This window comes from Spermophilus citellus, assembly GCF_964194105.1.
Source record: "Spermophilus citellus genome assembly, chromosome: 6".
NCBI lineage: Eukaryota > Metazoa > Chordata > Mammalia > Rodentia > Sciuridae > Spermophilus > Spermophilus citellus.
The window spans coordinates 121,421,091-121,443,014 of record NC_138187.1 but is presented as its reverse complement, the minus strand read 5'-3'; the positions used below and the strand labels follow the sequence as shown (position 1 = coordinate 121,443,014).

Here is a 21,924-nt window from a genome sequence, read left to right as displayed (position 1 = left end):
AGCACTTAATTTATATAAAGGAGAATGGATTTAAATTAGTCATCTTTAAGATGTTTTAAATCTAGGTTTTGGCTAATTGTAAACATGGTCACTGGTTAACCTCTTTATTTATTCTGTCATTTAAGGAGTGTTCAGCCTTGGTGTTCCTGTAGATGCCCTCTTCTTTATTGGTAACCAGTTGGTGGCCACGAGTCATACAGGGAAAGTAGGAGTGTGGAATGCTGTCACTCAGCACTGGCAGGTTAGTTTTAACTGAAGCTTATTACAGAAATGAAAATTTTTCTGAAACTTATGCTGGTCATACATTTGTTTTTTTCCTTGTAGACTACATACTGTTTTTTATTATACATAATATTGAATATATTTAGATGCTTCTGAAAACAAATTTTACTTTTTTTAAGAAATATGTTACTTTGGAAAATGAATAGTTTTTAACTGGCTTGGCACTTCTTCATTTCCTTGAATTCCTTTTACCTTTCATGTTGTAGACATGGTAGTCCAGGCAAACATCATTTTTTGTGTGGAAGCACAGATCTGTATGAGACCATGTGATCTGCTAGGCATGGTGATGCATGTCTGTACTCCCAGTGACTCAGGACTGAGACAGGAGGATGGCAAGTTTGAGGCTAGCCTCAGCAATTTAGCAATGCCCTGTCTCAAAATAAAAAATAAAAAGGGTTAGGGATGTAGCTTAGTTGTAGAGCACCTCCAGGTTCAATTCTCAGTACCAAAAAGAAAGAAAGAAAATATATGACCTGTTCAGATAAGAGGGTAGGCTAAATATTCTGAAGTACTTGAGAAGAATAAGAAGATAAGACTAAAAAAAGGTTACTACCTAACTCTGAAGAGAAAAAATTAAGGACTCTCCAGAAGAATCCATGGTTTAGAAAATCAATACTGGTAGCTAAAATGGAAGGTGGACTAGAGACCAGGGGGAGTCTACTACAGGAATCCTGCAAAAGGATACCAGAGTCCCAGCTAATGATAGTGGTCTCAGAGATGGCAAAGATGAATCTGTTTGAAAAACATTTCTTAGACCTTCTAAAATGACAGGACCAAAATGTGGTTGAGCTGGGAAATTACAAAAAGAAAGGTGTATTTCTAGTTTTGGTTTTTCAGTTTTGACTATTGAATAGCTAGCAATATTTTAAATTGATAGAGAACATGGACAGAGAAACATATATATTGGTGGGTAATGTGAGAAATAAAAAATATGCAATTCTTATGTGCATCCAAGTGCAGGTGTTCAGAGGATAGTTGGGAATATTCCTTTGAAATTTAGAAAGAAGAAGAGGCTAGAAATAAATTCCAAACCCTTAATATCTCCTTGGTAATTTAAAAGATAAGAACTGATAACATTTTTCATTGAGAAAGGTATATAAAAGAACAGAAAAGTCTAGAGGATCTAAAACTCAAAGGGGAACACATGAAATAATTGAGAAAGGAAATTTATTTTGGCAGTAAGATATCATTTGCAAATAAGTCTTAATTAGGTTTTGGTGAGAAAAAGCCAGATTGCAAGAACTGAGGAACTAAAAGAGACAGAAAATTCAGAATTATCTTTCAAGAAGTGTGGTGAAAAAGAAAACCAGAAACAAAAATGACAATAATTAAGGCTAGATGGAAAAAAAGAAGCAGCAGCAGCTTGGTGCTATATTTTATTTTTTTCTCTTGGTTAAGAGATGCTTAAGACATGCTTATAGCCAGAGAGGGAAGATGCAGAGAAAGCTCCTGAAGATTGAAAGAATGGAGATGATTTTTGGTCCCACAAAAGTCAGGAATGTGTAGAATCTGGAGCACAGCCAGAGAGATTGGCCCAATAGAGAGTAGAGACTTGTCTTTCTCTGTGATAGTTTATGGGAAAAGAGTAAAAAGAAACACATTGGAAATATGTATCATAGATTATAAATTGTGTATCTGCAGTGGACCTGGGTAATAAGAGTTTTTCCATTAGTGTTCAGAACTGAGAATGGGAACAAGAGAAAAGAAGACAGTATTTACTTGATTTAGGATTGAGTTTGTCTTAGTCATCTTTTGCATTTCCGTGACCAAAAAACTGACAAGAACAGCAAAGAGGAGGAAAAGTTTATTTTGGCCATGATTTCAAAGGTCTCAGTCAGTAGATAGCTGAATCCATAGCTCTGGGCCTAAGATGAGGTAGCATGGTGGAAGAAAACAGCTGAGGACATGGCAACAAAGAAGCAGAGACAATTTGGAAGCTCACCAGGGACAACATAGAAATCCCAAAGGCATGCCCCCAGTGACCTACCTCCTCTAGCCATATTCTACTTGCCTATGTTGCTGCCCGGTTAATCCATTGAAGTGGATTAATCCACTAATTAAGTCATAACTCTCATAATCTTTCACCTCTGAAGATTTTTGCATTGTCTCACACATGAACTTTTGGGGAACACCTTGTGCCTAAATCATAACAGCTTTATTAATGTGGATATCACATGCCAGGGAATGACAGATTGTAAAAATGTCAAGGTAACTGAAACTGAGATCAAAAGATGGTAATAAGGAAGTGCTTGATAGGCAAAAAAGGATGCAGTGACGTAAAGGACTAGAGGGAAGATAAGCAGATTGATGACTTACAAGAAATGAGAGTTGTTGGAAATATAGGGGGTTATTATCAAAGATATAATTTAAAGTTTTAGAGTTGGTGCAGGTCTCAATGATAAAGCCAGTTTAATTTGTTCAACTGACTTAGAGATAGAAGTACAATCAACCCTCCATCTCCATTGACTTTTTTATCTACAAATTCAACTATCTATGATTAAAAGTTTCGAAAACAGAAAAACTGGATCTGTATTGAACATGTACAGAGATTCTGTATTGAACATGCACAAAGATTTTTCCTTAACACTTTTTCTAAAAGATAACAGTTTAACAACCATTTGTGTGTGTGTGTGTGTGTGTGTGTGTATATATAAATAATCTAGAGATGATTTAAAGTATATGAGAGGGTTATGTGTATGTTGTATGTAAATACTGTGACATTTTGTATTTGAGCATCCAAGAATTTTGGTATCTTTGTGAGTCTTGGAACAGTCCCCCATTGATACTGATGAGTGACAATATTGCATTTGGGGTCAAGGAACTGTAAGGGATATCAATAGATGCCAGGATATCAAGTACTAGAGAATGGGAGAAAAATAAACTGATCCAGGCACCAAGATTCTTAGTAAAGATGATAGGTTGATCTGAAAAGCACATTCTGAGCAGAGTTGTGATGTGAAAGTTGAGGTTATGAAGAAACATTCTTGAGAACTTAAAATTCTGAGATACTGGGGAGATGGTGAGAAAAACGAATGATTTCCAATTAAAGGAATCACAGTCCCAGGGAAATTGGGTTTCATTTTCAATGAAGATATAGAAGTCATGTTTGTGGAAAGAAAGATTAGCTATAATGGACTTTCCGCATTGACACAGCATTATAATGGTTGTCAGCATAAAAATAATGAGCCAAGGGACTACTCTAGATGGTAGAGAGAAGTTGATCAGAAAGATTCTTTAGCTGGTGGTATTTCTTTAAAAGAGGAATGTAAGTTTTACTGATTTATGGAAGTTCTCTGAGGTGGGTTACTTTGCTAATTATGCCAAGTTTCAGTTTTAATGGCGGGGAGAAAAAAACTAAACTATCTGCCATAAAAGTGCTAAAATATATTTATGGTTTATAAAGTAACATGCTTCTTGATTACCTTTTTTATTTTTTACTAACATTTTGTAGTTTCAAAGGTTTTAATTATATTAAAGTTTTAATATCTTTAAGATCCTGAAACCTGTACTAGTATCCTCAAAGTGGATAGGTAGGCTTAAACTTTTTGATCCCATATATAACCTGATGCTTCTTGCTTGGTGTATGCATGAATTAAAAACTGTATCTGACAAAGTAGATTTGTTACATATTTCAGGAAGACCTTGGGAAAGTTGACCATTCATGCTGCAAACAAGCCTTCTGACCCAGTTAACTGAATTTCTTTATGGTGCATTGCAGAGATGGAATGTAATAAAATCTCAGCTTCTGATATGCAGATCTCAACAGACAATTCTGACCAGAGGCTGACTCTCATGACTGCTGTAACACTAGTTGAATAAGTTGTGATTTGACCTTTAGCAATTGTTCTGCCCATGAGTTACATAGAAAGTACACAGGACAAACCTTGCATTTTTTATTCTAGATGTATAATCCAGATTGATTTAAAGTATTTGAATCAGATAAACCACTTAACTGTGTGTGTGTGTTAAGCTGATATACTTTGTGTGTGTGTGTGTGTGTGTGTGTGTGTGTACTTAAGCTTAAAAGCTATTGTGAAACTTTTGTTTTTATAACAAATCTAATTTGGGTAAGAATAACTTTAAAGAAAGATTTCAGCTTCTTATTCCCTTTTATAATCTCCTCCTTCACACAATATACACACACAAACTCACAGTTATTCTAAAGATTAATAATAAAAAAAGTCATTAGTGATGTCAGATACTAAGTCTTTGCTAAATTACATAGAAGAATAGTAACTTTTAGATAACATTTACCAAGTCATTGAGTTTAACTTTAAATATATTTTGGAAACATAGATTATGTATATTTTTTTCTTATTTCAAAACAGTGTGGGAAGCTAATCCTAGAAAACCCGTATAAAGGATCAGAACTCTCCTTGTGTCTGTTTTGAGGACTAGAGATCTTCAGTTAAATTTGTCATTTCACTGAGAGCCTGTCCTCTAAACGAACAGTGGAGACTGAGGAAGAAATATTGGCTCTTGGCCAAGAATTGGATTTTTATGGTCTTATGGGTTAGAATGGACAAGAATTAGGAAAGCTCATTTGATTTAGCTTCTCTCACAACATAAGGCATTTCTAGCACTGACATCAAAAATGTTGTGTTATTAATAGGGTTTACAAACCCTTGCATGTTAGGAATAGGAATAAGGTGAACATTGGAATTCTGAATCCACTATTCAGTGGGGGAGAGGATTGTTTTTTAGGTATCTGTTATTATATAGTGACCATTGTCCTAGTATGTTATATTTACTTAGAATTTACAGTAAGATAATTGAATTAGCTGACGCAAGCTTGTCTCTCCCCTTTCTGCTTATAAAAATACTGGGTACAAATATTAAAACTATATATTGTACTTATTTAAATGTTAAGTTATATTTGTTTATGCATAGTTGCATCCCATGTATCAAGATAAAAGCTCTAGGGCCTAGAATTTTAGCAATAAAAGACATAGCTTCATGGGAAAGTAGAAATTGAGCATCTTGCAAAAATCTGAATCTTTTTAAAGGTCTCCCTTAGTCCCTAAAATGAAGACTGAAAAAATGTTATTCAATATTTTTGGAAGAAAGTTTTACATGTGTTTGATTGGATTGAAAGTAGTGGTGCAGAGAGAAACCTTCCATGAGAAATCAAACCAAAATATTCAAATTAGGAGAACAAGTATGTGAATTAAAGCACAAAGCTATGCCTTTGTGGTATAAAACCTCCAATTTGAGAAACTCACATAGGACCAGTTACATTCCTAGATGTAAATACAAAACTAAATGGGACACTTTTACAAAAGAGGGTGCATAAGACACATCCACAGAAATGATTTCTATGGAAAGTGAGCTCATAGCCCCTGGTTATTATGAACATAAAAATTATTATGAACATAATCCTCAATAAAAGGACTAAAGAAATACTTTTTTGATAAAGATTATTATTTATATTTGAAGGGGAAGGAGTGTCACGCAGTAAGCAGTGGTTAGGAAAGAAGTTGGTATGCTGATAAATTTAGATAAGTGATTATTTAAAAAGTAATAGATAAAGGTAAAAAATACTATAAAAATAATGATTTTTACCAGGATAGAGATTGTGGACATATGTTTCTAGGGGCCTTATATTGTTGAAAAGATAAACATTATTTCTAAATTTTAAGTCACTTAAATTTACACAAAGAAATTAACGTTGATTTCTGGGTGCTTCTTGAGGAGATAAAAATCCACTTCCAATTTATGTCTGTGACTTATGTGACTGAACCCAAAGTACTGAGCAGTGAAGTTTCTCTGGTTCCTACTTCACTTGGCAAGATAAGAAAGAGGAGGCCCCATAATGGCTCTCTCCTTACTTGTACACTCAGCAGTACTAACTTCTCTGTAATCCTACTCATCTTCTACTTTCTCTGTTCTACCAGTACTGAGGTATAGATGTGGGAAAAAAGCAGGATGTGATTAAGGATTGCAGTAAATGAGGTAAGAATGTGCTAATCCTAGAGCCCATCCTCCCAGAGAACAAATGATAAAAATGGTTTTCTTAGATGAGCCTTGGGAAGCTCTAGGCTACTGCCAATCTTTCATTGAAATATTAATCAAATGGGAGAGGAATCTCATGGCCTTATCTGCCCCTATTTTCCACTTCTGGGATAGGAGTTGAAATTCTTCCTGTAGTGCTGCTGGAGCTAAAAGGATTCCAGCTGCCTGAGGTGAGAAAATGGTTCACTGGCATAAAAGCGTATTTTTTATTCCTGTCACTGAAAGGTTTACAGTGTCCACCTGCTACAGGACATGCTGGCATTGGCTCTTTGAAAAGCCTGACCTGGAGTTAGGGTGTGGTGATGGGGTACTTTGCAGAGATATTTCTACTGTGGCTAGTATCATGACACTGTGTAGGTCTTGTATATGAATGGCTTAGAGGAATCATTATTTTAAAGTTTTCTCATTTGTTTATTTTTTAATTAAAATGGATTCTGTACTTTTTTACTTGTCAGGTCAAACATTCCCTTCCCCTTTCTCTACCTCACTCTTGGATGACTTCATTTTCCGATTCCACTTGCTCTGTGAGCACTCTGTTGGCCTGTGTTCTCACCAATACTGAAATGACAGTCCTTCCTCCCTCCTCGTGACTATATTGCACATCCTATTTTCATGCCTCTTTTTCTTTCTCTCACGTCCCTTACCTCCACTTAAGTTCTTCGTTGTTTTCTTGGATAATATTTAGTACATAAAAGTGCACTCATTAAACAGATAATGTTTAGGCTTTACCCTTTCAGATAAAAACCAAATATGACAAATAAAAGTTCTTTTAACATTTTTAAATTTCAAATCATTAAAAAAATCTCATTTTGACTTTTGTATGTGAAACTTGGTATCTGATATTTCTTTAAATGTCAACGATGAAGTTCACATCCCTTTCTAACTTGGCTGTAGAAAGGGAAGATTCATTTTAAACTCACTTGTTGCCACTTACATTTTTGTGTTCTGTTTGTTTTTATTTTTATTTTGCTTTATAATAAAACTCATGTCATTTGTTTTTTTTTTTAAGAGAGAGTGAGAGAGGAGAGAGAGAATTTTTAATATTTATTTATTTTTTTAGTTCTCGGCGGACACAACATCTTTGTTGGTATGTGGTGCTGAGGATCGAACCCGGGCTGCACGCATGCCAGGCGAGCGCGCTACCGCTTGAGCCACATCCCTAGCCTCATGTCATTTGTTTTTTATCTTAACATATATATAGGCAGATATTAGTTTGCAAACTAGGTTGATTGGTTTGAAAGATCTATTTTTTACTTCAGTACTTATAAAAACAAATATAGGAGACTTTGTATGCCTGTCATTTCCTAGAAAATAGATGAAAAGCTTTAGTAAGGACAATAAAAATAGTGAATGCTACCTTTCACAGAAAAGAGAATAAATTGTCAAGGGATCTAATAACATCTAAAAATCACTTCCTTTGTTTACTAGTTATAATTCTATCCCTTAATTACTCTATGACTTCGGGCAGATCATTTAATCTCAGAGAAAGGCTCAGAGGGTCTTATGAGACTTGGCCTTACATTTCCAGAGGGCTGTGATCTAGTGACCACATGCAGCAAAAGGAGATATTCATCAAACTTCAGAAAGCAGAAAGCTGGTGTTGGAAAAATAATTAAAAAAAAAAATTAAAAGAAACTATTGATGGCTTCTAGAGTTCCCTGTGGCATGTGTGTGTGTGCATGTGTACATAAAGAAGGTTTATTTTCTGAGCTCTACAAAAATTGGGTATTTGTTGCTTTTTATCAAAAGAATCAAAATTTTGAGGAAGTTGAGTGGAAAATAGAAATTATAATTGCTTTTAACATCTAATAATTTCACCACATTAGGTTCAAGACGTTGTTCCTATAACTAGTTATGACACTGCTGGGTCATTCCTCCTATTGGGATGTAACAATGGATCAATATATTATATAGGTAAGTATATAGACACTTAAAATGCTCCTATTTTAATTATTATTTAAGTGAAAACAGGAAAACATTACTTTTAAATTTTTAAATAGATATATTATTTATTGCTATTTAACATTTTTATGTTTTAGATATGCAGAAGTTCCCTTTGCGAATGAAGGATAACGATCTTCTTGTAACTGAACTCTATCATGATCCTTCAAATGATGCTATTACTGCTCTGAGTGTTTACCTCACACCCAAAACAAGTTAGTACATGGCCATTTATTGTAAATTTGTAAATTTCTTGTGAGAATGTGTTTTTATTTATAGTTGACTATGCAGCTAGGTAAAACTAACTTGGTATTTTCTTATTGTTCTTTTGCATTTATGTTGGTATTAAAATAACTGATTTTGTTTGAAATTAGGAGCTTTAATTTATTAATAGCAGCAGCAGCAACAGCAGTGAAGCAATCTTTGAAGAGTATGTGTTTGAATTGGAATTTTTTTTTTTTTTAATTTTAACCCAGGGCATTATGCCTACTAAGTGAGCATTCTACCACTGAGTTACACTCCCATCCCACCTTGGGAATTTTAAAATTTAAGTTATGGAAAAAGACATTTTATTTAGAAGTTAAATGTGTATAACTTTGATTTCCTTTCAGAGGCCATTGTAATAAAAATTAGTAGACTGCTTCTGTAAATGCTAAGAATTTTTGAATTCATTAAAGGAATGACCTCTATTGTGAAAAAATTTTTCTAGTGTAACAGATGAATGGGATTGAAATTGTAGTAGGATTTAAACTATATTGCTTTTGAAGAAAGGTCAGCAAACTGTGGAATGCTGCCCCAGCCAGCTGTTTTTGTTAAAAGTTTTATGTGTTGTCTATGGTTGCTTTTCTGTCTCAATGAGAGTTGAGAGGTTGTAACAGAGTCAGTATGGCATGCAAAATTTAAAGTATTTTCTATTTGTCCTTTGATGGAAAGTTTTCCTGCCCCTTCTCTAGAAATAATAGAATGGGGTGTGGGTCCCCCCCCCCAATCTAATTTATAAGTGGAGATAAAACTAGGAAAGTTTTATAAATCAAAGCACTTTTGTTTTGTGGTGGCCAGAGTACTTTTAACAGCATTAAAATGGAGTCAGTCATCTTTTAGATCAGATGAAGTGCTTCCCATGTGTTTTTAGGTAATACAGAAAGAATTGCTAGTGTAGCTAGTAGATTCTCCAACTGTGAATCTTTTTACAAATATAGGTCACTGAGCTCCATCTTGTCTTTAAATTCGTGATGGAGTCTGGCACTTATTTAAAAAAAAAAAAAGAAGAAGAAGACCACAGCTGAACCTTACATCATTAGAAGAAGCAGAAGCAGTATGATATAAGAAATATAATGAGTGTATTTATTCCATAGTCTAATGTTTTGAAACTGTTAAGTATTAAGTAGTATATTTAATACTTGATTATTCGAGAATGATTCAGTATTGTGACAAGTAAAAGTGATGTTCATTCTAGGTGAGAAGTTATATGGAATATTGTTTTAGTGGCAGTCTTGGCATTGCAGACTTACTAATTCTTTAAACATGTATTGAGTACCTTCTGTGTTTCATTCACTCTTTAAGGTGACAAAACAGTTATTATGATTCAATCTCTTAACAATAAGGAATAGACTCAGGTATACATGAAAAAAAGTGTGGGATTAGTGTGTTATTACCATGATAGAACCTAATGTATAGTACAAGGGAAGAGGTGAGCAATTTATCTTGGAGCAAGTGTTAGAAAAGATTTGTAAAGAAAATATTGATTTTAAGATGGCAGAGATGTCTTAAGATTTCTTTGAGTAGATTTTGCACATAAGCTCTGAATCCTGTTCTGCATCTGATATCACAGGGAACTTTGCAAGGGTAACTTTCTTTTTATTTTTGCCTAATATACCACCTGTTGACTTTTGACTTTGTGTAGGTGTCAGTGGTAACTGGATTGAGATCGCCTATGGTACAAGTTCTGGAGCAGTACGAGTGATTGTACAGCACCCAGAGACAGTTGGGTCGGGTCCTCAGCTTTTTCAGACTTTCACAGTTCACCGAAGCCCTGTTACAAAAATCATGCTGTCAGAGAAGCATCTTGTATCTGGTAAAGTGATTCTGTTAGTACCAATAAGCATTTCCCCCTTGTGAACTTTGCCCTGTGCGTTATTTTCTATACTCTTACAAACTAAGACTATTAGCAGAGTTTTATGTGAGGAAAATATAGTAAAAGAAATGATAGAAAAGTTTAATAACTGAGAAATGTTATGACTATTTTTAGATTTCTTTGACTTTGCCTGGTTGTAGGATATACAGATTTAGGAGCTATCTTATCTCTTATTTATTCTCTGTTCTAATATTTTGTTCTTATGATATATTTTATTTGAAACTATTTATAACCCTGTTGAATTTTTTTACTTAGAAGCTTTATAAGTTTAATTTTTAATATAAATTTGGTTGATTATCTTATCAACCAGTATAATGCTAAAGTAGATTTAGATGTCTATTTTACTGTTTGATCATCATAAAAATATTGAGAATTAGTAGATTGTATAAAAAGATTATTTAAAAAAATAATATTTTTGTGGGTTTTTGGCTCCTTATAGCCATAAAAATTTTTAAATGATTTTATATAGTCACATATTTGGATCCTAGATATATGAAAATTGGATACTAATTTTGTTGTTTAACAAGTACTACTTTTTGATCACAAAGTAAAATTCCCTTAAGAAATTCATTGTATACAATAGATTTCTAAAAAAACTTCTTGAATAATGTCTTAGGTATATCAGTCGAGTTTGCTTTTTAGAGGAGTCTAACATTTACCTCTTTTGTATAGCAATTCCTGTCCAACTTAAAATTTTTATGAACATTTTCCCATAATGTGTTTGTTTATTTAAGAATGTCTAAAAGGTGATACGTTTTTCTCTGTATGATCAAACACCAAGTGGAGCCAAAATCTTGTCCATGGATGAATAAATGAACACACATGTCTGATTGCTTGGGGTGTAAGTAGGCCTTCCTAAAACAGTCTCTACTTCAGGCTTTCATAAAGCAATACTCATCTGATACTCCCCTGCCCCACTGGGGAGCTGGTTTCTCTTTTGTCCAATTGCTAAATGTTGGATTTCCCTGGAGGATTTTTGTTTTACTTATCTGGTGATTTGAGTAGTAATTATTATCTATATTGACAGTTACCCCATACTTCTTTGACTTGTGGTCATCCAGGGAGTGGAAATTTGTGTACCTAGTGTCTGTATCACTGGATTACATTTAATAGGCATCTCAAATTGAAACTAGATAAAACAGAACATTTTAATGACTGATTAGCTGCTGATTCAAAAAACCATACAAGTATTAAAATATTATTATTTATTCATTTATTTAAAAAAATATAGGAACTGCTCTTGATTTTTCTTTCATGTTTTCCATCATGTATATGCAATTCAACAATAAGTTATATTGGTTTTGTGCATTATGTGTCACAAATATGATGGTTTTTTGTTGCTACCAGTCTAATGATTCACATTGTTATCATTTTTCCTTAGGTTATTGTAGCAGCTTGTCAACTCTTACATGTTTTTATCTTGCCTCTCTATGGTACATATTCCACACAGTAGGCAGAAATATCTCTTAGAAATATAATCCAGACCTGATATCCAATGGCTTCCTATTGTATTTAAAAATAAATTTAAATTTCTACGATTGCCTATGTGGCTTTTCCTATTCTAGATCCTATTTACCTATTAGGTTGCTTCCTAATTCCCCACCTATGTTTCTCTTGCCCAAGACCTTTCTGTTTCCTAAAGATGTTTTAGAATTTTTGTTCTTTATTCATTTTATTTGAAATGTTTTGCTTCTGGATAATGTTTTGGCCACTTTCTTGTTACTCAGGTCTCATTTCAAATACCTCCTCAGTGAGGGTTCATTGGCCACCAGTACAAATCAGCTAAACCTCTATCAACAGTAACTTTCTCTAATAGTTTGTTTTCTTTGTAGACTTAACATTTGATCATTTATGTGTTCATTTTACACCTATTTCCCTCTTCAAGAAAGGAAGTTCTACCTGTAGGAACTTTTGTTCTCTCACCTTTTCTCAGCACAGTCCTTGGCATATGTGCATAAACAGATGCATAAAATAAGGCAATTTAATTCTGTGAGAATATAGACTATTTTGTCAGTAGTTGTGATATTTAAATGACAATGCTTAGAGATAGTAGCAGTTGCTGTTATTTTGGTGGTTGTAATATTATTGTAGGATGTGATGCTAAAGAACTGCTTGTTATAATTTGTATTTTAACATGAAAATTTCATGTGGTTTTGAAATTTAAATAGGCTAGTCAAGAAAATTATCTAGTTTACTCAAAAATCTTGAGTTCTTCATGTATTCATATTTATGTTTTTCTGCCACCTGGTGGATATCAGTGTAAATGTAATCACTTTCTTTCTGAAATAAAAAATTTTACTTAATTAATATTAACAAAATTGTCCTTATGACTCAATTGAGTCAGCCAAAGGTATTTATTTTTCTGAATCCCAGTAAACTTAATAGTGAAAATCAGGAATTTTTTTCCCCATGTAACTGATTAAACAGACTGAAACTAAATGTTTCTTTTTTTTTAATCAGAAAAATGCTCTGAGAAATGAGAATTTTGTTACATCAGAATAAAAAATAATCAGAAGTTACTTGTTGCTGTTTGCTAAAACTAGATCATTTTTCTAAATTGTGCTTTAAAATACATAACTGATATTTGATAAGGAATGTCATTTTATAAGAAACCAGTAGGAAATGGTATGTGTATATGGAAGAAGTTTGGGATATTTTATAAGTGTTTACTGATGAGTGCTCATTGTAACATTAACAAATTTTCGAAAATCATTATAAATGGAAAATTAATATTTTTTTTTACAAAGGCATACCAAAAATGTAAGCAATAGTGATATTAGTTTTTGATGTAAAATTTTTAATAGAGTACCTATTCATACAAAAAAAATGGAGATAGACTAGGAAATATCTCATTACATATCCATTGAATAGTATTTAAATTCAAAAAACAGACTAATTGGAACAAGTTTCTTAAAGTACATTCTCAAAAATAATGCTGAGCTCTAATATAGAATTTTGATGTTCCTTTATATAACTATGAGTAGGCAATATATAGCTCCTGTTCCTATATTTGACAAATATCATTTTTAATAATAATTTTTATATAACTCTTTATCTAGACTATTTAACATTTGAGTAATATTAGCAGAAACAGTTTCTAAGTTTTAAAAAATAAGCTAAGCAACTGTTAACTCTGTAGTGTGACCAAAGAATAGGCTAATCAGTATTTTCTAGGATAATCAGTGTTTTTTCTCTTATGTATACATTTCTTTAACCTTTCCTATATTTAAACCTTACAGTCTATTTTTATAAGAATCCATATATTTAATGATCTACCTTGTATTTGTACCTTTTTCAGCTAGGTACAATTTGAGTATAATTCTATGATAAATATGTCATTTGCTACTTAAAATGTACTAAGATCTATTAAATGTAGATCATAGTGAAAAGCTTAAATGTGTTTAAAAAAGTGATTTTGGTACTGCCCTTATAATCTGTACTTTGTAACCTTTTTGTGTTCTTTTTCTCTTCTAGTCTGTGCAGATAATAATCATGTCCGCACATGGACAGTAACACGATTCAGAGGAATGATCTCTACTCAGCCAGGTTCCACTCCTTTAGCATCATTCAAGATATTGTCTCTGGAGGAGACAGAAAGTCATGGTAGCTATTCCTCTGGAAATGACATAGGTAAGTTAGGTTATTTGGGGGAATTTTCAAATATTATGTGGATAGTTCAGAAGAAATATATCAACTATAGTAAAATCTAAAAATAAATTTTAAATATGAATTTTTTATTTCAATTTTGAAACTCAAAATAGTTTTAGTGCATTTTTCTCATTAGATTCTGTGAATTCTTTTATAATATTGAAGTATTTTTTTATTGTTTAAAAAGTTATATAAGATGGGCTGGGGCTGGGGCTCAGTAGTGGAGTGCTTGCCTGGCACGTGTGAGGCACTGAGTTTGATCCTCAGCCCACATAAAAAAAATTAATAAAGTTATTATGTCCATCTAAAACTAAAATTTAAAAAAAAAGAGCAATTTTTTTTATCTTATTAGTGTTTCCTCACTTTATGTCATCTTCAAATGCTAGCAACTTTTGTTTATAATTAAAACTATAATATCTGTGTACATTTCAAACTTAATATTTTTATTTTAGCTTCCATTCTTGATATTAAAACTTTTTTATTTTTTATTTTTAAAATTTATTTCGTACATACATGAAACTTTTTATTTTTTTAAATTTATTTCTTAGATACATGATAATATTGGAATGCATTACATCCATTATTATCCATTTACAGCACAATTTTTCATAACTCTGTATATAACGTATGTTCATGCCAAATTTTGCCATTATACTCTTTTTTTTTGCATTATAATTCTTAATACACATTATACCACAATTTATCATATCTCTGTATATAAGGTATGTTGACACCAAATTTACATCTTCGTACATGTATTTTGTATAATGATGACCATCAAAAACTTTTAATATTTTTATTTGATCTGAAAATAAAATTTGAAGCTAGAAAAAGGCTGATATTTTAAAATAATCAGTTATTTTAATGGCATTATAATATTCATTAGGAAACAATGTATTATGTCTTCATTGATGCTCTGATTTCAGTAAAAGGCATGCAAAGTTAATCGTATTTGTCTCTATACTATACATACTATGAATGAGAACTCACATACACACAAATACATATACAGAGTCATCCTGGAGACAGATTATTTCCCACAAGGGCTCATTTGAAAGAATCTCCTATATGTGTAATTGTATCTTACTATTCCTACAATAGTTCTCTAGAAGCTATTGGTTACCTAATATACCTTTCCTGTAATTTTATGTAAGTGAAAATTACGATAAAAAGGAGTACATTAGAATTGATTTTCTATGAATTTTACATATACTGGAAATTTACGAATATGTTCCCATAGTAAAGATTTCAAAATGCCTTAAAACAATTGTACTAACTCAGTCTTAGTATATTTAGTAAAAATAATGTTCATTGCCTCAGTTTTAGCAATTGCTGTGTGATCTTATGTTCCTACATGTTGCTGGGAACTGGAAGTTTGTATTTTTTTCATCCAACAAGTGATTATTTAGTAGTTTTTCTCCAGGTATTAGGGATCTAAAAAAATACAGTACAGTGAAAATCAATCGATAGTACTTGCAGTGGGAATAAAAAGAAAACAATCGCATTTTGTGCAATTATGCTTAAGGGCAGGGAGCTAAAAGCACTCAGCAGAGATAGCAACAGTATATTTAATCTTCTTGACAATAATATGAAGTAGATATTATCCCTACTTAGCATTGATGAAAACTAACATTCATAAAGAACACTTTAGCAAGGTCTTAGTGCTTGAACTGACACGTGGAGCATGAGTAGGTGTTGTTGGATTTTGGAGATTCTAGAGTTGGAACATTTATGCTAGAACAAAAAGAACATGATAAAAGAACACAGGCCCAGAGAACCTGGAAAGTTTAGAAAATGTCAAAAAGGTCATTAAGTGCTGGATTATAGAATATAGGGATAAGACTGGGTTCATAAGCAAACGCCACATAATGGAAGGCCTTTCTGTACAATAAACTTAGGAATTTAGCTTTTATCTTTATAAGTAATGGGGAGCTTTTGAAGAATTTTGACAGTGATACCTAATTAGTGTTATAGTTCATTTTTCATGTGCATGTCCAAGAAGGCTTAGAGAACAGTGACGCAAGGCACCCATTATTAGTTATCAAAAAAGAACTCATTCAGTAAGAACTGAAGGGCAGGCTGGGGTTATGGCTCAGTGGTAGAGCACTTGCCTGGCATGTATGAGGCACTAGGTTCGATTCTCAGCACAACATATAAATAAATAAAAGTTCATTGACAACTAAAAATATATTTTAGAAAAAGAATTAACGGGCATGGTGGTGATTGATCATATGTGGTAAGTTCAAGAGAGGTTGGAGTCTAAGCTGACTCAGAGGTCTTACTTGGGAAATGAAGTAACTGAATTCTATTAACTGAAATAAAGAAATATAGAAAGTGGGGCTTATTTTGAAAAGGAAGGTGAATTCAGATGATATATTTTGAGCAGTGGTGTCTGTGGATATTCTATGATATGAAGGGATGAGGGTAAGAGACCTTACTGGAAATTATGTTTATGAGTCATCAGCATTTAGAATTAGTGAATCTGGGATTGGTGGTGCATGCCTATAATCCCTGTGGCTTGGGAGGCTGAAGCAGGAGGATTGAGAGTTCAAAGTGAGCCTCAGCAACTTAGCAAGGCACTTAGCAACTCAGTGAGACCCTGTTTCTAAATAAAAAAAGAATGGCTGGGGATAAGGCTCAATGGTTAAACACCCCTGGGTTCAATCCTCAGTACCAAATAATAATAAGCAGTGAAAGCTCTGGTAGGGATTGTTCAGGGAAAACAAGTGTAATGTGAATACAAAAATAACAAACAATCCTGTGAATTAACTTTAAAGCCCACTAAAATAAAGGGGGCAGAGAGATTTTTATTTCCTCTTATACTTAAAAAAACAGAACAGTGGAACACAGTTGAGAATGCTGTGGGTAAAATCTAGATTGCAGTGGGTAGTGGATTAGTAGATATTGGAGTTGACCATGAAATAAAAAAGTTAAAAGGCAAGTAGGGAGTTCAGAGCTCAGTTTTGATTCCTCTTCCTGTCTCCCCACCAAAAATAGAAAAGATATGAGCTTATTTTGTGTTCCAAGGAAGGTGCCAATTTGGGAGAGTTTGGAGAATCTATATATTGGTTGAGGTCATCAGATGATTAAGGTATGAAGAGTTAGGTTATGGGAGCATTTAATGTGAATATAAAGTTTAAGGGGAGTGAAGATACAGTTCCATAATCTTCTCAGTCCTACGTATTTTATTCATCATTACTATTTTACTATTTTGACTTCGTTAACAGTTATTGAATGAGGACTATCATTCCCAATAGAATTAGTCATCAGAAGGTTCTCCAATAATTCAGCAACTGCATAGTTTAGTGAAGAGCCAGACTGGAACCATATAGCTTGGGCTCCTCGGAGTTCAAGCTCTGTTTTATTGAGCTTTTTTGATTTTGTGACTAAAAGGATCTGACCAGAACAACTGTAGAGGAGGAAAGGTTTACTTGAGGGCTCATGGTTTCAGAGGTCTTAGTCCAGAGAAGGCCAGCTCCATTTCTTGGGGCTTGTAGTGAGGCTAAACACCATGGCAGAAGAGTGTGGCAGAGGGAAGCAGCTCACATCAGGATGATCAGGAAGGGGAGAGAGAGACTTTACTTGCCAGATACAAATATATACTCAAAGCCATGACCCAATTCCACCTCTTTCAGCCATACCCCACCACTTTAGTTACCACTCAATTAATCCCTATCAGGGGATTAAATCACTGATTGGGTTAAGATTCTTAGAATCCAATCATTTTTTCCTCTAAACTGTTGTGCATTGTCTCACATGTGAGCTTTTGGGGGATAACTCACATCCAGATCATAACACGCTCTATCCCATAGGACCTATGAGACCTCTGGTGAGCTAGTCTCTTGGTGCTTTACTTTTCTCATTTGTAAAATGGTGATAATAATATGACCTTCTTTACATGGTTATTATGATTATTAGGGTGAATTAGTACTTGATGAATAAAGCACTTACACTATGGCACATAGTAAGCAAAATAAAGTACTACTCATAAAGATGTTTCATTTATTAAATAGGCATGATTCATATGAGATAATTTGGATTATTGTCTTTAAAATTTTTGTTGTTTATCATATGCTTCATATGAAAATAAATTGGTACTTTAGCTAATGAGTATAATAGGAAGACATTTATTAAAATTGTATCGTTAAGTTTTGCATATTAACAGTTTTCTTATGTTGTTGTTCAGAATCTTTCTAAAATATAATAGGTATGTACCTGCCTTGCTCAGTACAATAAAGTGAAAATAATTGAATCTGTCTTTGTTAGATTGTGCGTACCTATTCCAAAAATCTAAATCCCAAATGCTTCAGTATCCAAAACTTTTTGAGCCCCAACATGAAAAGTAGAAAATCCTATACCATGAAACTTTATTTCATGTAGAATTATTAGCAATATTATATAGTATTTCCTTTAGTGTATAAGGTGTATGTGGAACACAAATTTCATATTTAGACTTGGGTTCCAACCCCCAAATAGCTCATTGTTGTATATATGCAAATTTCCAAAATCTGAAAAAATCCAAAATTTGAAACACTTCTAGTTCCAAGCATTTTGTATAAGGGATACTCAACCTGCAGTAGATTTCATATTACACTTTGCTGCTGATGTCTGTTTTAGCTTACCAATTACTCTGTGAAGTTGTTTCTGTTTAGTGGCGTTAAACAGAATTATATTTTTGATTTTTGCATGTTGGCTTTTCAGAAAAGTAAAATGAATACATGAAGTGACTGACTTTGTACATTCTCTCCCCCTTTTTGGGGGTAGGGTGGGGGCTGTTGTTGTTTTAGTGCTAGGGATCAAATCCAGGACCTTGTACATTCTGAGGGTGTATTCATTCTACCTCTGATCTATACCTCCATATCCCCTTTTTAAGTTAAAAGAATCTAAGCACATCCCCCAAAGATAGTAAATATTTTAACAGCTCTCCTTCTAGTGCTGTTTAATGTGGCTCTTTATTCAGACTATTGCCTTCAGCTTTTATAGTGTTAGTGCATAAAATATAATTTTGAATTATTGTGTATTCTAAAAATGTTAATGCAAGTTGAAGTGCTTGAATCGTTGCATTTTTGTGTCTGATTTTGACTTGAAACTCAATGCTAAACTAATAGTGTGAGAAATTCTTTTTGGTAGAGGGGTATTAATATTAATGTTCCTATTGTAAAATTAAATTACATTCTAATTAACTTCTTTTGACATTTTCTGTTGTATGACCAAGGGCCTTTTGGAGAACGAGATGATCAACAGGTGTTTATCCAGAAAGTTGTTCCCATCACTAACAAACTATTTGTAAGACTTTCATCTACTGGGAAAAGGTAATACTTTACTCTAAAGATGAAAAAATGCTATCTTACAGAATGCATGGCATAATTCGTTATATTGATGAAAAGTGCAATAGAAAAATTGAGAGACATCTATTCATTATCTCATTATTATTATAAATTAACATTAAAACAATTTACTTAGCACTTACTCTCTAAGATTCATTAAGATTTTTACAGATGCTGTGGACAGGTAGGAAGAACTAGTGATACAATAAAAAAAAGGGACATAGTAAACTTCTTTCATGTCCAAAAATAACTATTTTTTCTTAAAAATATTCAGTTTTTTCTTAAGAAAACAAACACTCTAGAATGTAAATATTTCCCATCTCATCACAGATTGCATACATTATATCATAAAATATATTACAGGTTTTCTGATAGTGTTCCCTTGTAGAATAAAAATGATAAAGCAGTTAAACCTTGATCAATAATAATTATAATTTGCATAATCTTGGCACAGCTTACCATTTAGCACCCATTTCATTTCGTATTTTATAGCATTTCCCCCCTTCTGTCTACTTGAATATAGAAAGAAATTGTCTCCATGAGAACAAGAATGCTGCCTTTATGTATTTACTTCCTGACTTGCACAATGAGAATGCTGCTCTTATCATTATATGACACTGGCAGTATTCTTCTGATTTCATCTTCAGAAATGATTTCTATTCAAACATTAAGTGAAGAAGAGTGAATTTGATACAGACAGATGAATAAAATTCTAATTTTGGCACTCCTTTCATTGCTTATAAGCTTAAGTTACTTTGTTTTCCTTAGCCTTGGTTTCTTTACAAAATAAGGTTCAACTATTTTGATCTTATAACTTGACAAGGTAAAATGAGTCAAAAAATGTGAAATATCTTGCATAATCCCTTACTATAATAGTTGTTCAATAGAAGTTTTTCTCTTCCTTTTGCATTGACTGAAATTTTATTTCCTTTAAAATATTATTTGTAACCTCAGATTGGCATTTCTTTAAAAACTATTTTTTGCATGTTAAACAAGTGAAGAAACTAAAATTCCTCTTTAAGAGTCATTAAGCACATTATTAGTTTTCTTTTTAATGTTACTTATGCTATTGATGTTTTTAAAATTTCTTGGTTGCATTTTTTCAGCATGTTATAAATCACTGTGATTTGGTGTTTGTTCAGTGCATATTTATTGAAGAAGCTGCCAAATGTTTATTTAAACTATTATGCTCTGATAATGTAGTATATCTCTATATTAATTTTTCACATCACCCTCTTCTGTTATTTCAGACATATGTAATCAACTACAATTTTTGCATGATAAAACAAATTTTATTTATTTTTAAGTGTATCATTCCAAAGGAAGTCCTATAGTTATTAAAATAACAAGCAGAAGTTATTTTGTAGAATCAAATAGAAGACCAGCCCTTTATGAAGCTTTTGTAAACCAAAGTGTGCTATTTAAAGAGAACTGGGATTATAAACAGGGAAAAGTAAAATGAAAGGAAATACTTGTAGAAAAATTTGAAGACATATCCTAAGGAATCTATCCTATACAAAAAAAAAGCAAAATCATTTGTATTTTCATGCATATATAAATGTTGATGTGTTTATTTTAAACATAAGACAAAAATCTAGCTTTAAAAGAATCAATTTACACATATTATTAAAAAATACATGTTATTCACCTTGTTAACAGTATTAAGAAAAGTTATCTTGATAAATAGAAAAAACATTTGACAATTACACATTTATGATTTTTTTTTAAAGAGAGAGAATTTTTTTTTAATATTTATTTTTTAGTTTTCAACAGACAAAACATCTTTGTTTGTATGTGGTGCTGAGGATCGAACCCAGGCCGCACACATGCTAGGCGAGCGCGCTACCGCTTGAGCCACATTCCCAGCCCACATTTATGATTTTTAAAAATTCTACTGGGGTTGTAGCTCAGTGGTAGAGCACAAGACTTAGGCGTGAAGCACTGGGTTCGATCAGCACCACTTAAAAAATAAATAAATAAAGGTATTGTGTCCATCTAACAACTAAAAATAAATAAATAATAACCTTTCTATTAATTAAACCAAAAGAGAGAAATTCCTTAATCTAATAATGTCTAGGAAATAATTGTTTCAAACCTCAGACTCAGTGGTGAAAAAAGCATTTTCCTTGAGATCAGGAGTGAGACTAGCACAGCCTGTTTCACCTTGTATATTGGCATGTAGGAATTTGCATCCCTCCCCCCACCCCACCCCGCCCCCTTTTGCCTTGCCTACTAGGAAATTGATCTAAGCTTCATGTTCTGTTCCTACTATGTTTCTTATAATTTGGATGGTATTTCCTCTTCCTCCTTAATTTTCACCTTACATTTGCTTGGTACTAATTGTTTCTTTCTTTCTTTTTTTAAATAAGTGCCTCAAACACTGTTATGAAGTAAACTGAGATAAATAATTCACTGAATTACAATTCATCTAACCTTTATGGCTTTGGAAAAAATCCTTTGTTCACATTAGCCTTTAGTTTCCTCATTTGTAAGGGTGGATAATAATTGTTCCATTTCAGGCTCTTTTATCCTTTTTGAAAATCAATAAATGGCTATAAAACTGCTTTGATAAGGAGTGTC

At 32.8% G+C, this 21,924-nt stretch overlaps 1 protein-coding gene across 2 annotated transcripts in view; it reads left to right on the top strand.

The window, feature by feature from the left end:
- KCTD3 (potassium channel tetramerization domain containing 3) overlaps positions 1-21,924 on the top strand; it is a 51,738-nt gene that overhangs the window by 26,239 nt on the left and 3,575 nt on the right. For both annotated transcript variants that reach the window (XM_081297248.1, XM_081297247.1), the window contains exons 10-15: positions 126-241; positions 8,121-8,208; positions 8,334-8,450; positions 10,139-10,309; positions 13,844-13,999; positions 19,233-19,329. In XM_081297248.1, the coding sequence (XP_081153374.1) occupies positions 126-241; positions 8,121-8,208; positions 8,334-8,450; positions 10,139-10,309; positions 13,844-13,999; positions 19,233-19,329 (745 nt within the window). The remainder of the gene's footprint in view (positions 1-125; positions 242-8,120; positions 8,209-8,333; positions 8,451-10,138; positions 10,310-13,843; positions 14,000-19,232; positions 19,330-21,924) is intronic.